The sequence below is a fragment of the Primulina tabacum genome, chromosome 5, assembly GCF_025594145.1.
Source record: "Primulina tabacum isolate GXHZ01 chromosome 5, ASM2559414v2, whole genome shotgun sequence".
In the NCBI taxonomy this organism is placed as follows: Eukaryota; Viridiplantae; Streptophyta; class Magnoliopsida; order Lamiales; family Gesneriaceae; genus Primulina; species Primulina tabacum.
In genome coordinates, this window is record NC_134554.1 from 37,598,912 (window position 1) to 37,620,937 (window position 22,026).

Sequence of the window (22,026 nt, forward strand, 5' to 3'; positions counted from 1 at the left end):
ATGTTTTAACATAAAAATCACAATTATATTTTTTAACATATGGATCATAATTTCACAACTATATTACATGTTTTAACATATGAATCACAATTTCATTACATAATATTACATGATTTAACATATGAAATACATATTTAACTTGGGTCGACAAAGTAACATTTATGTATCAACTTGGGTCGACCCAAAGTTTCAGCCTTTTGAGTAGACCCAAAATTCCAGTCTTTTGGTCTAATTGGAGAATACGTGTGTCGACCGAAAAGAAAAAGAAGAGGACAATTAATTGATTAAGTTAAAAGTTTAATTACGGTTAATATAATAATCAGGAGTCAACTCCTTGTTTCTTAAAAAAAAAAGTCAGAGTCCTTGTTTTTTAAATACTTTCTGTCTCACTCATATTTTTTAAATTGGCCCTGCGATTATACCAAAGAGACACGTTGTTCTCGTTATAAAAATGCTCGTTATTATTATTTGTAATGCATAAAATAATGGTTGAAAATGAGATTCGGAATATTGAAAATGAGTGTGTGATAATTTATATAATGATGTAATTATTAGGGATGGCAATGAGTAGGGTATGGGTCGGATTTCATACATCCATCCCCATACCCATTTATTAAATTCATCCTCATACTCATCCCCATACCTATCGGGTATTGAATTTCATCCACATCCCCATACCCATCGGATTATCGAATACTCATACCCTACCCAAATACCCTATTATCATATATAATTGAATTTTTTCAAATTTAAATTGTTTCATTGAAGTTATGAATATTTAAAAAATTATTTAAATGAACAATAATAAAATTTATTAATGATAAAAATTTGCAAAATAAAATTTATAGAAAAAATAACAAAATATTAAAAATATTTTATATTAGTTGAACAAAATTACTTGGATTTGAGAAGATGAATCTTTAATAAATATAATTTATATATATATATATATATATATATATATATATATATATATATATATATATTAATTTAAACGAGTATTCGGGTCGGGTCTGGGTCAGATTATATCAAACCCGCCTCCATACCCAAACCCGAAAATCCTCATACCCGATTACCCAATTATTTAATCGGGTCTAAAAATCCCTCCATACCCTCTTCTATTCGGGTCGGGTATCGGATCCTCCAACGGGTTAGGAGGAAATTGCCATCCCTAGTAATTATATTTGGATTATTTTTAAAGAGATTTTATAAATTATTCTCAATACAAAATTTATTGGATAAAATTTTATAAAATGTATAGTTTAATATATTTTGTGAGTTTGAGATTTTATATTTTACCGTAAATTTTTATTTTTAACAGTAATAATAATATTTGAATAAATATTAATTAGGATTTTATTATTATTTTTTCATGGTTTTTTTTTAAAAATTATCATTGTTATGTGTTTTTTAAAAAATTCACAAAATTATTGTGAAATTGAAATATTGGAGAGCAAAGTAATGGCAAAAACTTATGTGAGACGATCTCACATGTCGTATTTTGTGAGACATGTCTCTTATTTGGGTCATCCATGAAAATATATTACTTTTTATGCTAATAATATTACTTTTTATTGTAAATATCGGTAGAGTTGACCTGTCTCACAGATAAAGATTCGTAAGACCGTCTCACAAAAGACATACTCTAAAGTAATTATTAATGCATTTAATTCAAGTAATTATAAGAGTATTACTTTTTATTGTAAATATTGGTAGAGTTGACCTGTCTCACAGATAAAGATTCGTGAGACCGTCTCACAAAAGACATACTCCAAAGTAATTATTAATGCATTTAATTTAAGTAATTATTTATACATATATTATGTTCCAATGCCCCGCCTGTTGCAGAGGCGGAGGCGAGTTTGTCATCTCCATCTTCGATCAACTATTTTTTTAAGAAAATGATATCCTTATCAAGTGTATTAAAATTTCTCGTGTTCGATCAATGTCAAGGATTATATGTTTTTTTAAAACATAAAAATAAAAAATATCAATTTTCCCAAATTATAAAACACAAACACTTGTGAAACAATATCAAGAGTTATTTTTGCGAGACACAACTCATGAAAAATATTATTTTGATACATCAAAAATATTATTTTTCTTTATATATATAGATCGGATCGATTCGTCTCAAATATGTGAAATCGCTTAACAATAGACCTACTCATTATAAAATATTCAGTCTTGTTTAATAAAAAAAATCATAAATACATTTTTATTAAGTTAGTGTCTGATATATAACTAACATAACCTAACAAAATATTTATTATTTTCATCTATATTCTTGAATTTTTTAATAACCATATCACTCACAAGTCATAAAATAAAAATTATAATTTAAAAATTGGTCTTAAATGTTTGAAATTGGTCATTAACTTCAACTGAAGATTACTAGGTCCAAGGTCGAGACAAATACGGACTAAAAACCTAGGATTTTATAGATCGGGTCGGGCTAATGGGCTGGGCCCATTAAATCTCAAATTAATGTTACGTTCTACTTGGATTTAACTTTCAAATAGGAGGTTAACCCCGTTCATTGCTGTATAAATATTATTTCTAAAAAACAGCAAATCATTGTTATATTTTTCATAGTTGAGCATTGGATAAATCCTCAAACCAACGTAATAATATACAAATTATCTGTTGTTTTAATCGTCACTTACGCATCGAATCTGTTCAGTCTAAATTTTGTCAGATGAAAGAGTCTGTTTTAATTTCATATTTTTCGTTTATGTTAATTTGTCAAACAAGTTTATAACTTTATTTTAATATTAATTGCATCACTTTTTGCTGAAAACATCACTCGCTAAGTATAGTATTCGATAATTTTCTTTCAATAAGAATTATCAGATCATTAACTAGTGAAAATTTACAAACTGTTCCGCAGTTGGTTGCAAAGTATAATTCACATGAGACAACTAACTGCTTGACTCGTTAAATCCTATACCCTCTTATTAAAGCTCAGCACCTTATAAAAACTGTCAACAAGGATACCAACTTATTTATTCCCTTTTTTACCCCTAATTATCTCTGTTTAATTCAAAGATACCTTTCAGCCCATAACTCCCAAACCGGCCACGGGAGAACCACTACTCTTACTTGAGGCGAGCGAGCGCCCAATTCCATCTCCACTTCTCCGTCCGTCCAAAGCCTCAGATCAAATATTTCCCCGTCTCTTCTACAATCCCAATTTATTGTTTTCCACAAAAAGTTTATTGGGAAAAAAACAAAAGAAGAAGAAGTGATCTAACAGGATTGGGAAACGAACATGGGAATGACAAAGGCACATGTGTTGAAGAAATCAAGAATGAAACAATTGATCTGGTACTATTGTTTTCCAATTTTGATTCTTGATTGTTGAACGAAATCTTCAAGTGTGATTTATGATTTTTTTGTTTTGACTTGAATCTGTGACGCAAATCCAGACGAATTCTCGCTGTCGATTCATTATTGCGTTTTTCCGGAGATTCGTTTTGATTGCAATTTGGGGATTGAATTTTAGTGGTATCCGGAAAGGTTATTCCGAACAGATTATAGTAGCAACCAAAACCTACCGACTTTGCTCCCAACTGCTTTATCGAGAGAACAAAAGGCTCAATCGGCTTCACCATCAACCGAGTTACTCTCCAGGTAATAATCGGCTATACATGTTTGATTTTGTTTGTGATTGGTTCTATGTGCGTGATATTCGGTTTCTTTGTTGCCCTCGGAACATTTAACGAAATTCACTGGTTGGTTTTCTCTATTTCAATATAATTGTTATTTTCCAATGGGTTTAATGTTGGGTTTTCTCCATTTCCACATGTATTGCTCTTTCCCTCTTTCAGAAACCATCTTCACAGCCTATTTTCAAATGAAACCTTTTCAAATTTAAATTGTATTCGTTACCTAATATTCCATGGGTTATTGAGTCTGAATATAATTGTCGTGTATCCTTTGCACTTTGCTTCTATGTGAGTCAAACACTTTATAGTTCTACGGTATTTGTATTCTTTTGGTAATCAAGTGTCTAATTTATGCTATGATCCACGTATATAGTCCTTTACTTAACTACAGGATAATCATTAGTCTCCTGCCTGTGTGTAAGCTATGCACAACCCTTAACTGTTCCTCAGTCATATACTGCAATTGGACAACTACAAATCGGCTCTCAGGTGTATAGATGGATAAAAGGGAGGAGGTGGGGACTCTTTTAACGCATCCAGGGGGTACAAATTGTTCTGACAATTGGTCCTTTCGAATAAGAATATTTATACTTCATATTTAAAGAACAAAAAATTTTGAAAACCAACAATACAATATATGAATGACCTTCTAAAAGATGAAATTAATTTTTTTTCCTCAACTTTTCATAAGACAAGGTTATCTACGCTACAATTTGTTAACAAACATTAATAAAACTAGCCACCGAAGCACACGCGTTGTGTGTGTCATGAATAACTGAGCATAATATATTAAACATTCATGACATTACAACACCGAGACACCGAAAAATTTTGTATCATGAATATATTCATGAAAGACAATGAATTTCAAAGCTTAAATAAACATTATGAGAATAACATTCGTGTGATAATGTACACTACCTGTTACAGTTACCATGAATGCCATCATAACCATCTCCATTCCTTTGAAACTTCTATCCAAGTTTTTTGGCTTCTAGATAGAAAATGGTGTTGAATGTTAATAAAATCGAAGCTCTTTTGGGTTAGGTATACAAGCGTATGTAAAATTTTTGTGCCCAGAGGTTCCTATCTGATGAAAAATTAAAATATCTGTGATTGTTACAAGGCATGTGAAATCACTTTGAACCAAATTATTTATAAGAAACATCTTGCAATTGGTTGCTGCTCGAAATGAAGTAAAATTAACACGCAGTTGGGTTAAAACTTTAATGTACGGTAAATTTCATTATTAAAATTTTTGAATGACTTATTGATGTCTATGTTCTTCAAATGGAGTTGCTTGATGCAATTAAAAATTTTCGACTCAAGTGTTTTTCCTTTAACAAGTAATTGGATGGACTGAATGTTTGTACTCTTAATTACAAAATAACAAATTATATTGAGTGATGTGCCAAAACAGGGTTTTTTTTAATTAATCTGGATAAGACAAGGTTAAGGCTTTGTAGAGTTTACCACTTCCGGTGTGGTTTACTGAAAATATCCACTCATTCGCTTCACTCTTCCAAATCTTATATCTCGAAAATGTTTCACATAAGATTTTCTTTCCTTTAAATTTGTTGGTTAATGTCTTTCACAAAATACTTTCTTTCCTCTGATTTTTTCTTTGGCTTCACGAAGTTCGATTCACTTTTTCAAATAATGTAAGATTCCTTCCTCTTAATCTCATTGGTTTTTTTTTCCTTCATTTAATGAGTAACGATGGTTTCTACATGTTATTTTATTTATGAAGTCATCGAAACTTAAACATGTCTACACCAATATCTAAGAATTGCCTTCTAAATATTGTCAAATGTTTAAATACTATTTAGTTTCAATGTCTTCTCCTTCTACACGGGCAACTACTCATACCAATTGCAATGACGATGAAAGACGTCAATTAAACACAGTGCGACGACGAGCACAAAGACAATTACTGACACAAGATCAAAAAAGAGGGCTTCCTCATGTTCATATGTTAGTCATATTTGAAAATAATGACAAGTTGTGTACTCCCGAACACTTTGACTCAATTGTGCATGCTGGAATACCTTCACAAACAGAAGAACCTAATCTTCACAAAGCAGTTGTTCACCATATGATACATGGGCGATGTGGATCAATCAATCCTAATTGTCCATGTATGGTAAATGGTAAATGTAAGAAGAACTTTCCAAAGCCATTTGTGGAATACACATCTCGAGGAAATGATTCATACCCTTTATATCGAAGACGTGAAGGTAGCCAAGTATCAATTCCCAACAATGACGATGTTTTCATTGATAATGGTTGGGTTGTCCCGTACAATCCGTGGCTTTTGTTGAAATATGATTGTCATATTAATGTTGAAGTATGTGGAGGGATTAAATGTGTCAAGTACATATACAAGTACATCCATAAAGGTCCCGATCGAGTTGCACTAGAGTTACGAAATAGGCAAAATTGTGATGAAATACAACAATATGTGGATGGAAGGTGGGTTTGTGCGCCTGAAGCATTATGGCGAATTTTCTCATTCGAGTTCAGTAGGATGTATCCTTCAGTCATTAGGTTACAAATACATATACCAAACCATTTGATCTATTTTGACCCCCAACAACACGTAAGTGATATACTAACAGATGATGACAACTCGAAAACTATGCTTACAGAATTTTTCAAAATAAATTGTGATCCTGACTTGACTGGAAAGTATTTATACCGAGAATTTCCACAATATTACACATAGATAAAATCTGGAAAAAAATGGATTCGTCGAAGAAGCAACAATAAAGTGGTTGGAAGAGTATATGTTGTGTCGCCATCTGAAGGTGAGAGGTTTTATCTTCGTATCCTTTTAAATCATGTTAGAGGCCCAACATCTTTTGAACATCTGCTGACTGTGAATGGGGTAAATATTCAACATTTAAGGATTCTGCTCAAATGAGGGGGCTACTCAAACAGGATGATTATATAAAACAATGTCTGCAAGAAGCATGCTCTGTTAGAATATCATCTTCATTGAGAAGGTTATTTGTATCTATATTGGTGTTCTGTCAAACAACTATAGTTCGAGAACTCTGGGATGAGTTCCATCCTTACATGTGTGAAGATTATGCTAAAGAAATCTCATCAAGCAACTTAATCATCAATAAGTTATTGCTTGAGATACGAAGGTTACATCATTACAAAAAGAAACTTGATGATTTTGATTTGCCATCAATAAGTGATGAGTTTTTAGAAGAAACACCCCTACCAAAAATTATTGAGGATGAGCTTTCTTATCAGATTGATGATTTGAGATCTATTGAACGTTTGAATGCTCAACAGAGGCTTGCGTTTGACACAATCATAGAAAGTATTATGCATAACCAATCAAAACTTTTCTTCATTGATGGTCCTCGAGGTACTAGTAAGACTTTTTTTATACCGATCAATGTTGGCACATCTAAGAAAAATGGGTAAAATTATAATTGCGGTTGCAACATCTGGGATAGCTGCGACATTGTTGCAAGGTGGAAGAACCGCACATTCACGTTTTCAGATTCCACTTAGACCAACTTCATCAACACTTTGCAACATAAAAAATAGACAGAACTTGCAGAACTAATAAGACGTGCATCAGCTATAGTATGGGACGAGGCTAATTGCCTTCTAAATATTGTCAAATGTTTAAATACTATTTAGCTTCAATGTCTTCTCCTTCTACACGGGCAACTACTCATACCAATTGCAATGACGATGAAAGACGTCAATTAAACACAGCGCGACGACGAGCACAAAGACAATTACTGACACAAGATCAACGGCAAACAAATCTAGCCCGACGTCGGTCAAGCTACCAAAGACGTATTAATAGAAGTTCACATTCTACATATTCTGATGAATCCAACTTTCAAAATTTAGATGTTACTACACATTTGAATGGTGCATTATATACTATATGAATTTTTTTCCTTTTTATCGATCATTATATTCTTTCTTCGTACATTTATATTATTATTATTATTTGCGAATTTTTTTTAATTATTCTACTACACATATATAATGCTCTTACCCATTTTTCAGTTACCATCAACAACAATTTGGCTACGACTACCACAACACATACAATAATGGAAACTTCTTCAAATCAAGATGGTATGTTTTATTTTAATTGTTTGAAGTTTAATGATTTTTAACATTTCTTTTATATGATATGCAAGCCAATGTTTGATACTAAATCCACATATAATAGATTAAATATTTGATATTTAACTTCAATTCCAGGTATCACCACAACTGCTGTTGGACAAACGTGTCGTATACAGACATTACCTTATCAAACAATGACATCAAATTTTGAGCAAGGGAGTACTAGCACATGTCAACGTCAACCTTATTTAAATCAACAAGGTATTTACAAAATTCAAATAGACCACTGATATAACATGTATAATTTTTTTCTTGCCTTCACATTATCTCATCTATAAATAATAAAAAACACCAAAAATCAACATATAACTATATGAACTATCAATTTAAAACACAACCTAATTGCTAACTCTACCATATATTTTTTTAACTATATCGTTAACATATGCTACATTTTTTAAATGTTCAATTTTAAGAGTTTTGTACAAAAAATTAATATTTAAATTAATTATTGTCATTTTTCAAAAATTCACATAAATATGAAAAATAAATTATAATAATATAATAATTATTATTACTGAATTATATGAAATATATTCATTCCTCATTATCGCTTATATGCATTTCATAATTTCAACTACCCACAAAGGCACACGCGTTTCGTGTGTCATGAATATACGAGGCTAACATAATAGAATAAATTAGTTATATTAAAACATCATGAAACAAAATCATTTTGTCATAAATATATTTTCAACTTTTTTCAATAATCAGTATATCGCGAAATATTTAGAAAGTATAAAAAAACAAGGTTTACATATATGTTAGAATAATCAATTTCGAAGATATACTCTATTGGTTCATTCTTCCATCAACAAATTTTAATTAATATATTTCTTAGTTTGAATATTAAATTGAAATTAATTGCAGGAAATAATTTCAATGAAAACAATGTCATTAGTAACCTACGACGATATCCACGTCCACGTCGATATCATAACATAGCAAGAAATTTCGGTGAAAGTGAGATAAATTATCGGTGGCAATTGTCTGACCCAAGAATTTGTCTACATTGCCACGCTCTATTGTTTCATGGTGAAACATCACAATTCTACTGCAGAAATGGAAGTACAAATTTGGATCATATCCCTTCTCCTACTGAATTGCAAGAGTTGTATGCAACGGATAATGAGGAAGGTAGACATTTTCGGCAGTTCATAAGGGCATACAATCATGTTTTCTCTTTCACATTGATGGGTGTCAGCTTAGATGAGTCTTTAGCGACCGGTACGCATGGAATTTACACATTTCGAGCCCATGGATCAATATACCACTCGATTGGAAGTCTCCTACCAAATGAGAATTGTAGGCCAAAGTACATGCAGATGTGGATTGTAGACACTGAACATGATATAGACAATAGACTTCATGAAAATCCAGAACTAAGGCGAGAATTGCTGCTCAAGATACAAAACATTCTTGATCAACACAATCCATTTGTCCACGTATTTCGACAGATTGGCAAATGTCAAGACATACCTAACTATAGGCTCATCATCAGGCAACAAAAACCTAATAAACATCAATATAGTTTACCAACAACATCTCAAGTTGCAGCCGTCATTGTTGACAACGAATGTCAAGAAACTTTTAGCAGTTGAGATATTACTATACAAGGAATCGGTGGAAATCTTATCAGCATTCAAGATGTAGTTGGGTATTATGATCCTTTGCAATATCCACTACTTCTGCCATATGGAACATATGGTTGGGGACATAAATAGCCGAAATATCAATGGTACCCGGTTAACATGCTTAAATTACTATGCGTATATGCTACAGGTTAGTGAAAAAAATTTATACTTTATGCTTTATATTTTAAATTACAAACATTTTAAAAATTAAATTTACAACTATACTCATATAGTGTAAATTATCCTCTTAATCAGATACGCGAAAATTCATCTTTGCTACTTAGAGGAGGTCGTCTACTTCAACAATACGTAGTTGACAATTACGTAAAGATTGAAACACAAAGACTACGATGGATACGTTCCAATCAACGTGATATACGCTCTGAACTTTACCAAGGACTGCAAGATTGTTTACATGGAGGTGAAAATAATGCAGGTATGATAACTTATACATATGTACCAAATACATTATATACACCAGCTCCTTAAAGTAACTACCTTGGTAATTTTAATAGACTATATAATAATGCACCAGCCCTTAAAGTAAATACTTTGGTCATTTAAGTATATAGACAAAAATGTCTCTTCTTTCATATTAAATTAAATATATTACTTACCACTTATACGTTATAACTATAATATTTCATATATTTTTTCCAGTTTAATAAATAATTACTATATTAATTTATCTTTAGATACACATATATCAAACCAAAACATACATATACCGAGTTGAACGACAACATAAAGTTTAAACAATCAAATGTCAACTTGAACTTCCAACTTCGAATCATCGGCCTATTTATTTTAAATAATTCACAAATCCAATTTAAAGATATAACCCAACATCAATAACTCAAATAATTCAACTATTATTTCTTGAATTTAAATTTTTTTTATTTCCCAAAAATTAAAACTAAATGATATATATATTCGAATGGTGTTCCAAAATTCCAAAATAATCAACATATTCAACAATATAGTACCGATTAGCCACCGAGCCACGTTCGTTGCGTATGTCATGAATGTATGACCCTAATATAATAAACCTTAATGATATTACAACATCATTACACTAAAATATTTTGTACAATCAATATATTCATGAAAGAGAAAATGGATTCCGAAGTTTAAATACATTTGACAACCTCAATTTCTTACCTAACAAATTATTTGTATGAGACGTTATTTTGTATGAAACTAACCTCTCATCTCAAATCTTATTCATCTTTTCACAATAGTTTATCCAATTAAAACATGTTATCATCTTATGCCAACAACTTTCTTCAATGTATATCGATGTAATGCTGGAATATTCGTGTTTTTGGTGAAACTTATAATTTTCTTCAATTATTGAAACTTATACATGTCGATAGCAATATTTAAGAGTTGTTTTCTAAATATTGTCACAGATTTAAATACTATTTAGCTTCAATGTCTTCTCCTCCTAGACGAACTACTACTCATACCAATCGCAAAGACAAAGATAGAAATCAGTATGAACACCTCCTTTACAGAAGTTTAGATACATTTGACAACCTCAATTTGTTACATAACATGATATAATTTCATATCATAAAAAATATTATTATTTAGATGCCGTAATAGCATATCCTCTGAAAAAATGATAAACTTCAATGTACATGATATTTTTTTTTATCAAAACAATATATTATTATTAATAGATCCACACATAATAACCCAAAATCGAAAATGGATTCCGAAGTTTAAATACATTTGACAGCCTCAATTTGTTACCTAACATGATATAATTTCATATCATAAAAAATATTATTATTTAGATGCCGTAGTAGCATATCCTGTGAAAAAATGATAAACTTCAATGTACATGATATATTTTTTTTGATCAAAATAATATATTATTATTAATAGATTCACACATAATAACCCAAAATTAAAAAATTAAAAATTAAAGATTTTGACAATAAAAAATACCATTTACATTGAACAAAAAAACACAATCTGAATAACTATTTGTTATTCCATAATCTCACATTCTTCCCCAACGCACACTTTTGGGACCTTATTACAACTCACATCTTACACATCTCTACCAAATAACTCATACAGGAAATGTTGGGACCAGAATTGTTCTGCCTTCATCTTTCGTTGGAAGCCCACGTGATATGTACCAAAGGTATCAAGATGCCATGACTTTGGTACAAACATATAGAAAACCAGATATAATGCTTACAATGACATGCAATCCGAATTGGAGTGAGATAAAATATCAACTACTTCCAGGACAATCACCTCAAGACCGTCCAGATTTGATTACAAGGATATTTCGCTCAAAATTTGAGGAGTTTAAAAAAGACATTGTGGATAGAGGCATTTTAGGTAAGGTCTGCTCTTATTCGTACGTCATTGAGTATCAAAAAAGAGGGCTTCCTCATGTTCATATGTTAGTCATATTTGAAAATAATGACAAGTTGTGTACTCCCGAACACTTTGACTCAATTGTGCATGCTGGAATACCTTCACAAACAGAAGAACCTAATCTTCACAAAGCAGTTGTCCACCATATGATACATGGGCCATGTGGATCAATCAATCCTAATTGTCCATGTATGGTAAATGGTAAATGTAAGAAGAACTTTCCAAAGCCATTTGTGGAATACACATCTCGAGGAAATGATTCATACCCTTTATATCGAAGACGTGAAGGTAGCCAAGTATCAATTCCCAACAATGACGATGTTTTCATTGATAATGGTTGGGTTGTCCCGTACAATCCGTTGCTTTTGTTGAAATATGATTGTCATATTAATGTTGAAGTATGTGGAGGGATTAAATGTGTCAAGTACATATACAAGTACATCCATAAAGGTCCCGATCGAGTTGCACTAGAGTTACGAAATAGGCAAAATTGTGATGAAATACAACAATATGTGGATGGAAGGTGGGTTTGTGCGCCTGAAGCATTATGGCGAATTTTCTCATTCGAGTTCAGTAGGATGTATCCTTCAGTCATTAGGTTACAAATACATATACCAAACCAACATTTGATCTATTTTGACCCCCAACAACACGTAAGTGATATACTAACAGATGATGACAACTCGAAAACTATGCTTACAGAATTTTTCAAAATAAATTGTGATCCTGACTTGACTGGAAAGTATTTATACCGAGAATTTCCACAATATTACACATAGATAAAATCTGGAAAAAAATGGATTCGTCGAAGAAGCAACAATAAAGTGGTTGGAAGAGTATATGTTGTGTCGCCATCTGAAGGTGAGAGGTTTTATCTTCGTATCCTTTTAAATCATGTTAGAGGCCCAACATCTTTTGAACATCTGCTGACTGTGAATGGGGTAAATATTCAACATTTAAGGATTCTGCTCAAATGAGGGGGCTACTCAAACAGGATGATTATATAAAACAATGTCTGCAAGAAGCATGCTCTGTTAGAATATCATCTTCATTGAGAAGGTTATTTGTATCTATATTGGTGTTCTGTCAAACAACTATAGTTCGAGAACTCTGGGATGAGTTCTATCCTTACATGTGTGAAGATTATGCTAAAGAAATCTCATCAAGCAACTTAATCATCAATAAGTTATTGCTTGAGATACGAAGGTTACATCATTACAAAAAGAAACTTGATGATTTTGATTTGCCATCAATAAGTGATGAGTTTTTAGAAGAAACACCCCTACCAAAAATTATTGAGGATGAGCTTTCTTATCAGATTTCTGATGATGATTTGAGATCTATTGAACGTTTGAATGCTCAACAGAGGCTTGCGTTTGACACAATCATAGAAAGTATTATGCATAACCAATCAAAACTTTTCTTCATTGATGGTCCTCGAGGTACTAGTAAGACTTTTTTATACCGATCAATGTTGGCACATCTAAGAAAAATGGGTAAAATTATAATTGCGGTTGCAACATCTGGGATAGCTGCGACATTGTTGCAAGGTGGAAGAACCGCACATTCACGTTTTCAGATTCCACTTAGACCAACTGCATCAACACTTTGCAATATAAAAAAATAGACAGAACTTGCAGAACTAATAAGACGTGCATCAGCTATAGTATGGGACGAGGCTCCAATGGCAAATCGCTATGCTTTTGAATCTGTCAGTAAGAGTTTCCAAGATATTATGGAAAATCAAATAGCATTTGGAGGGAAGACAATGGTTTTTGGTGGCGATTTTCGACAAGTGTTACCGGTTGTTAAACGAGGGTCAAAGGCAGAACAAATTGCAGCAAGTATTTCAAGGTCAACATTCTAGCATCGCATAAAGATTATACACCTTCAACAAAATATGAGATCTGCTCAAGATATTTAGTTATCGCAATTTCTCTTGCGCATAGGTGATGGATTGCAACATACAGTGAATCATGATTTCATAAAATTACCAGATTCAATTATCATACCATGGGAAGGTGAACATTCAATTCAGATGTTGATTGATTCTGTTTTTCCTAATATGATAAATCATGTTAATGATGAAAACTATATGGTCCATAGAGCCATTATCACACCAAAAAATATTGATGTCGACAATATTAATCAGATGCTCATTCTCAAGTTTCCTGGAGAGGAAAAAGAGTATACATCTTGGGATAGTGTAGAAGACGACAATCACAATCTTTTTCAAGAAGAATTTTTGAATTCTCTTAGTCCAAGTGGTTTGCCACCATATAAAATCATATTGAAAGTAGGAAGTCCTATCATGCTCTTGAGAAATGTTGCGCCCGAACTTGGTCTATGCAATGGAACAAGATTAATATGCCGCGGTCTTGGTAGAAATTTTGTAATGCCCGAGATTTAATTGCTGTAATCAGACGTTGATTAATTGACAGAATTGAGGTTATAGGAACTCAAATGAAGAAGCAAGGCATCGTTACATTATAAGCCAAGAGTTTGGATCGAACATCTCAAGATGTTGGACCGAACATCTCGGGCCCGAGCGGTAGAAAAGAACCGCCCGAGCGCCAATTTTACTTCTTGGACATAATGTTTGGCGCCCGAGCGGTAGAATATTACCGCCCGAGCGCCAGGAGATGATCGGCTGAGTATCTCGACAGAAACTTCCGCGCCCGAGCGGTAAAGATTAACCGCCCGAGCGCCGCTTGCAAAATGTGGAAAATGATGACACGTATCATTACATGCAATTGGATATATATATACATATACAAATCCCTCATAATTACCAGACGGAAAACAAAGAAAAGGAACGAGAAAGGCTTCTGAAAATTCTTACGCCTTTATATTTCGATCCGTCCGTCTGATTTTGAATCCGACTTCGGTACTGTGTTCCTATCGACGTAGGCTACAACTGGACGTAAGTTTTGCTACGTTTTGATATGATTTGGAATTATGTTATTGTCAGAATTTGATAGGATTCATATATGATATTCTTGACATGTTAGACATCGTATAATCGAAACCGGACTGAAAAATAGATACCATATGGAATTGTTATGATTTTCAGAGTTGAGTTGATTGAGATTTGATATCAGAATTGAATTGTTATCAAATATGAGATGTTAGAATTGATATCTGACTGATATGGTAGTGCTAGATATATTGAAATTATGACATCATATTGTTGAAACAGAATTTGATTGAATTCTGATTATATCCAGTATTGATTGAGTTGTGTATTGATGCCGTACCCTCAATATTGTTATTGTCAGATTGAGTATTGACAGGCTTTGAGTTCGAGACTTCGACAGAGTCAGAGTATCAGAAAGAAAGGTATAAATTAATGTTGAGTTGGGATTGCACAACTCGAGTGAGGTTTGATTCGAGTTTCCATAAATCACATACCTAGTTTATTGCATTGATATTTGTAATTGATGAGATTGATGTTTGTAGCCTATTGATTTATAGCCACTGCATGTATTGACTACCGACTCATTTAGTCATTGACTGATTCGTCTAGTTATCGACTGATTCGTCTAAACTTTGGCCGATTCGCTTAATTACTGGCTGATTCGCTTAATTACTGGCTGATTCGTCTAGTTATTGGCTGATTTGCTTAATTCTTGACTGATTCGTCAATTCTGCGGCTGTTTCGCCCAGACACTGGATATATGAATTATATCGATGCCGTTTAGGGTTGATTCATTCCTATCGACTGAGATTCGATATAATTATCAATATCCAGACATTGGGATCCCTAGGTTAGAGTGGAGTCGAGTCTGAGACGACGCGTTGTTTGAGTCGAGTCTGTGATGACTAGTTGATTTATAGTTTTATATCATTCATGTTTGTGGATTTGCTACATGTTAATGATAACTGTTATATGCTTTTGTATGTGTTTCTATATGATTGCATGTTTACATTGTTTATACTGGGATTTATTCTTACCGGAGTTATCCGGCTGTTGTCTTGTTTTGTATGTGTGCATGACAACAGGTGGGGCTGGATCAGGGTCAAGAAGAGGATGAGAGAAGACAGTTAGCGTGGAGATCTGGACTTAGGAGTATATCTGTTATATCACCTGAGATGTAGTGAAGAAACAGTAGTTATTATGATTTACGATTGTACAGGACTTGTACTTAGATCTGAATAGTGATCTCGTAAATGAGATATGACTTATTTCATATGCTGCGTACTCTCGTATTTTAAGAAAAAATTAGACCCTGTTTATTTTAATTGATTAATTATTCTCAGAAAGTGATTAAGAATTGAATTAAGTTCGGGTCCCCACAACAGGTGGTATCAGAGCGATAGATCCTTTAGACTGAGATAGAAGCTAGTGAGCGGGGTAAATTGAGTTTTCCTTCCTTGCTTGTGATTGCTAGCATGATTTACTGCTTTATATAATACATGTTACTTGACTTATCTGATTTGATTGTGTAATATGTATTATTGGGAACGAATTTGAACCGATTCTCGATCAGTAGTAAGATGATCAGAGGAGGGAACTGAAGTGAAACATGTTTATTGGATTGAGGTACTAATCCATTTGATTATCAGATATGCCTCCTCGAAGAATACCAGAACAGGGTAGCACATCGAATCCTCCAATGGATGTGACAGCAACTCCGATGGAAACAGTTATTGAAAAGGTTTCAGTCATTCAAACCACCGACTTTGAAGGGTACTGAGACATCAGTTGAGTGTGAGAGTTGGTTAGATAACATTGAAATGCTGTTTGATTCACTGGATTACAGTGATGAGCGCCGAATTAAATTGATTGGGCACCAGTTGCTTGATGTTGCAAAGAACTGGTGGATTACGATGAAGAGGGCCTTGGAGCATCGAGGTACGACTATTACTTGGGATGTATTTAAAACTGAGTTTTATCAAAGATTTTTCCCAGTGTCGTACAGGAAAGACAAGGGGGCGGAGTTTGCCAATTTGAGACAGGGTCAGCTGAACATTGAAGAATATGTGACCAAATTCTCTACCTTGTTGAAGTTTGCTCCACATGTGGCTGGAAATGACGAAGCTGTTGCTGATCAGTTCATCAATGGCTTGAATCCCGATATATTTACATTGGTGAACACAGGGCGACCGAATAACTTTGCTGATGCCATGAATAGAGCAAAGGGCGCTGAAGCGGGCCTGATAAGGCAGAGAGGAGCTGCAGATGTTCCTCCCGCACCGAGACCACAGCAACCACCTCCCCGATTTGAGAGTGATAGTAGCAGTGGTGGAAAGAAAGATTTTCTGAAGGCTAGAGGAAAGCAGTTTAAGAAGTCTGGCGGCAGTTCTTCTAGCTCCAGTGGTTCCAAACAGAGTTACCGGAGCTTACTGCGGAAATTGTGGAGGGAGACATTCCACTGAGCAATGCCAAGGAGTACTTGGTAGTTGCCACTTCTGCAAACAACATGGACATTTTGCCAGAGTGTGTCCACAGAAGGGTTCTCAAAGATCCCAGGGAGCCGAATCATCTGGATCAGCGGCACAGTGGAGTAGACGATCAGCTGCTGTTCATTCATTTCAGCCAGCACCATCTCAGTCACAGCAGAGGCCAGGAGGAAGCCAGACAGTTGGCCAGCCTCCTAGACAGCAGGCCAGAGTATTTGCTTTGACTGAGGAGCAGGCTCAGGAAGCACCAGATGATGATGTTGCAGGTAACTGTTCTTGATGTAGTTATCCTGCTTTTGTATTGATGAATACGGATGCTTCCCATATGTTTATTTCTGAACGATTTGTATTGAGTCATGCATTGCCTGTTGAGTCTTTATTCTACTGTAGTGTATCTCTTGACTAATTGGGGAGAGTTTTTTTTATAGCAGTGAATTCTGTAAAATATCGTATACTACAGTAGGATGAGAATGAAATCGAGTTAGATCGTGTGGTAGTTTGTATTGTACTAGTGTTGTCTGATTTTGGGGACTGCATTACTGATATTGATATGCTGACCTAGTACAGAGCTACCCTAGATTACTTCCAGGAGATGGTAAGATTCGGACCTGAAATGACCAAAGAATGAATGATATACGGTAAGGATTCTTGATTTTGAATTCCTTGATATCTGTATTATGTATGATTCGATGATTATCGAAAAGAATGGAGTAATTTCTTATGTATTCAGTTGATTACTGGAGTTGAACCTATCAGGGAATGATTTGCCAGTAGCAGGAGAGTTGCTATAGTCGTTCCAGATGAAATTCCGGATTTGTCCTATATAGGGAAAGCGATTTCAGCCTTGATTCGATATCAGGGTATGATTGATTGAATCGAACAGTTGAAATTTTATTGAATATTCTGGGAACTGAGATTGTTGTATACAGAATTGTTCAGATATGAATCTTTATTGTAACAGAGGGTATTCAGAGTCTATGATATTTGAAGATAGTATATTGACTGACTATAGCACAGTTGAGACCGTGATCTGTGGATGAGAACGACATTGAAAATGGCAGAACTTCATAAATGTCAGAAATGTCAGAAATTGCGTTTTATGTGTTTACTAGATTAGTATAAATGATTGGTATTTTGAATCCGATCCGATATTGCTGTTATTCTGAATCCGTATTTGATGCCGATTGTTATGAGCCGTTGAGATTATATACAGTTCAAGCCGACTAAGAGTTGATTTTGAGAATTACAGCAATTCAGAAGTTTGATCAGACTGTTCAGAACTTGATTTCGATAGTCAGAACAGTGTGTCGATTAGAATACCAGATGGAGACAGGAAGATAGAAACCAGAAGATTGGTTATACAGATTATCGATTCCTGAATAGAAATAGGAGTATAATTCTATGGATCTGGTGATAGACTTACCGAAATCGTGCCAAGAATGTACCAGGATGTGGTTATGATTGAACGATTGTTCAAATCTGCATATGTATATTGTACAGGATGACGTACAGATATGACAAATATGTCGGAAAAGGGGTCAGATTGTATTGAATGCTAGAGTTGATTATATCATACCGTGATTTTCGGTTGATTTCGTACCTTTAACAGAATGTATAACATGATTTTTCATCTATGGTTTATAGATAGACAGATAGTCGGAGCGAACTATCTACATACTGGAGGATATCCAGGAACTGTAGTGCTGGATTTTAGCACTAGTGACCTGATGTCTTGTCACTTTATGAAATATTGCACAATAATAGCTAGTAGATGAGTATCGAGATAGCTCTAGTCAAGGTATTGTACAGTGAGAACGGTAGATTTCCTTCGTATGAAAATAATATCTCCGAGATACCTGAAATTGGATCGGATAGGATCAGAGATATGATAAAGAAATTGAAACTGATTTAGAAGAAAATAAAGACAGCTCAGAATAAATAGATTGAATATATCAACGTCGGATGATGACTGTTGATATTTGAAGCTGGAAGATTGAATACAACCTTGATGGGAATTATCAGAGTTGATAGGAGATGTTAATGTTGATTTGTTATGAGCTGTTGATGGGTATATACGGATGTTGTATAGCCAATATTGTAAGATTAATTCTGTTAGAGCTATTTCGAGTGGTATTATGAGATTATACTTCTTGAATGATTATTCCCGAGTAAAATCAGAGATTCGTGAAAGAAAGATATTTCCGGATGAAGAATATTCCGCTGTTGGAAGTGCATTACAATCATCAGGGCAACGAAGAGGCTACCTGGAAGACTGAGCCTGATATGAGGTAGCGATGTTCAGAGTTATTACATTGAAAGGAGTTATGACTGATTCTATTATACATTTCTTTCTTTATCTGATTTGATTGCCTGTGATTTCGGGGACGCAATCATATCTAAGGGGGGGGGGAAGAAATGTAATGCCCGAGATTTAATTGCTGTAATCAGACGTTGATTAATTGACAGAATTGAGGTTATAGGAACTCAAATGAAGAAGCAAGGCATCGTTACATTATAAGCCAAGAGTTTGGACCAAACATCTCAAGATGTTGGACCGAACATCTCGCGCCCGAGCGGTAGAAAAGAACCGCCCGAGCGCCAATTTTACTTCTTGGACAGAATGTTTGGCGCCCGAGCGGTAGAATATTACCGCCCGAGCGCCAGGAGATGATCGGCTGAGTATCTCGACAGAAACTTCCGCGCCCGAGCGGTAAAGATTAACCGCCCGAGCGCCGCTTGCAAAATGTGGAAAATGATGACACGTATCATTACATGCAATTGGATATATATACATATACAAATCCCTCATAATTACCAGACGGAAAACAAAGAAAAGGAACGAGGAAGGCTTCTGAAAATTCTTACGCCTTTATATTTCGATCCGTCCGTCTGATTTTGAATCCGACTTCGGTACTGTGTTCCTATCGACGTAGGCCTACAACTGGACGTAAGTTTTGCTACGTTTTGATATGATTTGGAATTATGGTATTGTCAGAATTTGATAGGATTCATATATGATGTTCTTGACATGTTAGACATCGTATAATCGAAATCGGACTGAAAAATAGATACCATATGGAATTGTTATGATTTTCAGAGTTAAGTTGATTGAGATTTGATATCAGAATTGAATTGTTATCAAATATGAGATGTTAGAATTGATATCTGACTGATATGGTAGTGCTAGATATATTGAAATTATGACATCATATTGTTGAAACAGAATTTGATTGAATTCTGATTATATCCAGTATTGATTGAGTGATGTATTGATGCCGTACCCTCAATATTGTTATTGTCAGATTGAGTATTGACAGGCTTTGAGTTCGAGACTTCGACAGAGTCAGAGTATCAGAAAGAAATGTATAAATTAATGTTGAGTTGGGATTGCACAACTCGAGTGAGGTTTGATTCGAGTTTCCCTAAATCACATACCTAGTTTATTGTATTGATATTTGTAATTGATGAGATTGATGTTTGTAGCCTATTGATTTATAGCCACTGCATGTATTGACTACTGACTCATTTAGTCATCGACTGATTCGTCTAGTTATCGACTGATTCGTCTAAACTTTGGCTGATTCGCTTAATTACTGGCTGATTCGCTTAATTACTGGCTGATTCGTCTAGTTATTGGCTGATTCGCTTAATTCTTGACTGATTCATCAATTCTGCGGCTGTTTCGCCCAGACACTGGATATATGAATTATATCGATGCCGCTTAGGGTTGATTCATTCCTATCGACTGAGATTCGATATAATTATCAATATCCAGACATTGGGATCCCTAAGTTAGAGTGGAGTCGAGTCTGAGACGAAGCGTTGTTTGAGTCGAGTATGTGATGACTAGTTGATTTACAGTTTTATATCATTCATGTTTGTGGATTTGCTACATGTTAATGATAACTGTTATATACTTTTGTATGTGTTTCTATATGATTGCATGTTTACATTGTTTATACTGGGATTTATTCTTACCGGAGTTATCCGACTGTTGTCTTGTTTTGTATGTGTGCATGACAATAGGTGGTGCTGGATCAGGGTCAAGAAGAGGATGAGAGAAGACAGTTAGCATGGAGATCCGGACTTAGGAGTATATCTGTTATATCACCTGAGATGTAGTGAAGAAACAGTAGTTATTATGATTTACGATTGTACAGGACTTGTACTTAGATCTGAATAGTGATCTCGTAAATGAGATATGACTTATTTCATATGCTGCGTACTCTCGTATTTTAAAAAAAAATTTAGACCCTGTTTATTTTAATTGATTAATCATTCTCAGAAAGTGATTAAGAATTGAATTAAGTTCGGGTCTCCCACAAATTTCATAGATGCCGAGATCATAACAGGTCCTTATAAGGGAACCAGATTCTTTCTACATAGAATGCTCTTGAAAAGTGAAGATAACTCTGGATTACCATTTCAGTTGACACGTCGACAGTTTCCCATAAGGCTTAGTTTTGCTTTGACAATAAACAAAACACAAGGTCAAACAATCCCAAATATTGGCATATTTTTGCGTAACCATGTGTTCAACCACGGTCAGCTATATGTGGCACTTTCAAGAGGAGTCTCCCAAAATTCTACAAAAATTTTGGTAAAAGACGGGATTTTACAGCGTCGATCTGGTGTATTCACAAAAAACGTGGTTTTCAAAGACGTATTGCTACCTACTGCATAATGATAAATTGTAAGTAAATCAATTCTCTTTCTTTTACATTTCAAAAATGCATTATGCACAATTACTT

The 22,026-nt window shown here is 34.1% G+C and overlaps 3 protein-coding genes across 3 annotated transcripts; all 3 read left to right on the forward strand.

Annotated features, from left to right (window-relative positions):
• Positions 1–3,079: 3,079 nt before the first annotated feature.
• Positions 3,080–11,701, forward strand: LOC142547573 (uncharacterized). Its single transcript, XM_075655936.1, has 7 exons — positions 3,080–3,327; positions 3,429–3,633; positions 7,713–7,784; positions 7,914–8,039; positions 8,709–9,620; positions 9,728–9,908; positions 11,564–11,701. The coding sequence occupies exons 3-5, from the start codon at positions 7,760–7,762 to the stop codon at positions 9,437–9,439; spliced, it is 882 nt and encodes a 293-aa protein (XP_075512051.1). The 5' UTR covers positions 3,080–3,327; positions 3,429–3,633; positions 7,713–7,759; the 3' UTR covers positions 9,440–9,620; positions 9,728–9,908; positions 11,564–11,701.
• On the forward strand, positions 9,543–13,499 carry LOC142544417 (uncharacterized). Its single transcript, XM_075651467.1, has 4 exons — positions 9,543–9,620; positions 9,728–9,908; positions 11,564–12,270; positions 12,834–13,499. The coding sequence occupies exons 1-4, from the start codon at positions 9,543–9,545 to the stop codon at positions 13,497–13,499; spliced, it is 1,632 nt and encodes a 543-aa protein (XP_075507582.1).
• Positions 13,500–13,556: 57 nt separating this feature from the next.
• Positions 13,557–14,282, forward strand: LOC142544418 (uncharacterized). Its single transcript, XM_075651468.1, has 2 exons — positions 13,557–13,716; positions 13,822–14,282. Exons 1-2 carry the CDS (start codon positions 13,557–13,559, stop codon positions 14,280–14,282), a joined length of 621 nt encoding a protein of 206 aa, XP_075507583.1.
• The last annotated feature ends 7,744 nt before the right edge of the window (positions 14,283–22,026 follow it).

What these genes read in the sequence shown, in the direction of transcription:
- LOC142547573 (XM_075655936.1), top strand. Translation starts at nt 7,760, where the DNA reads ATGGAAACTTCTTCAAATCAAGATG. An exon ending in AACTTCTTCAAATCAAGATG is followed by an intron (nt 7,785 to 7,913) that starts GTATGTTTTATT and finishes CTTCAATTCCAG; the next exon opens with GTATCACCACAACTGCTGTT. An exon ending in ACCTTATTTAAATCAACAAG is followed by an intron (nt 8,040 to 8,708) that starts GTATTTACAAAA and finishes AATTAATTGCAG; the next exon opens with GAAATAATTTCAATGAAAAC.
- LOC142544417 (XM_075651467.1), top strand. Translation starts at nt 9,543, where the DNA reads ATGGTTGGGGACATAAATAGCCGAAATATCAATGGTACCCGGTTAACA. An exon ending in ACTATGCGTATATGCTACAG is followed by an intron (nt 9,621 to 9,727) that starts GTTAGTGAAAAA and finishes CCTCTTAATCAG; the next exon opens with ATACGCGAAAATTCATCTTT. An exon ending in ATTGTCATATTAATGTTGAA is followed by an intron (nt 12,271 to 12,833) that starts GTATGTGGAGGG and finishes TCAACATTTAAG; the next exon opens with GATTCTGCTCAAATGAGGGG.
- LOC142544418 (XM_075651468.1), top strand. Translation starts at nt 13,557, where the DNA reads ATGGCAAATCGCTATGCTTTTGAATCTGTCAGTAAGAGTTTCCAAGAT. An exon ending in GGCAGAACAAATTGCAGCAA is followed by an intron (nt 13,717 to 13,821) that starts GTATTTCAAGGT and finishes TCTTGCGCATAG; the next exon opens with GTGATGGATTGCAACATACA.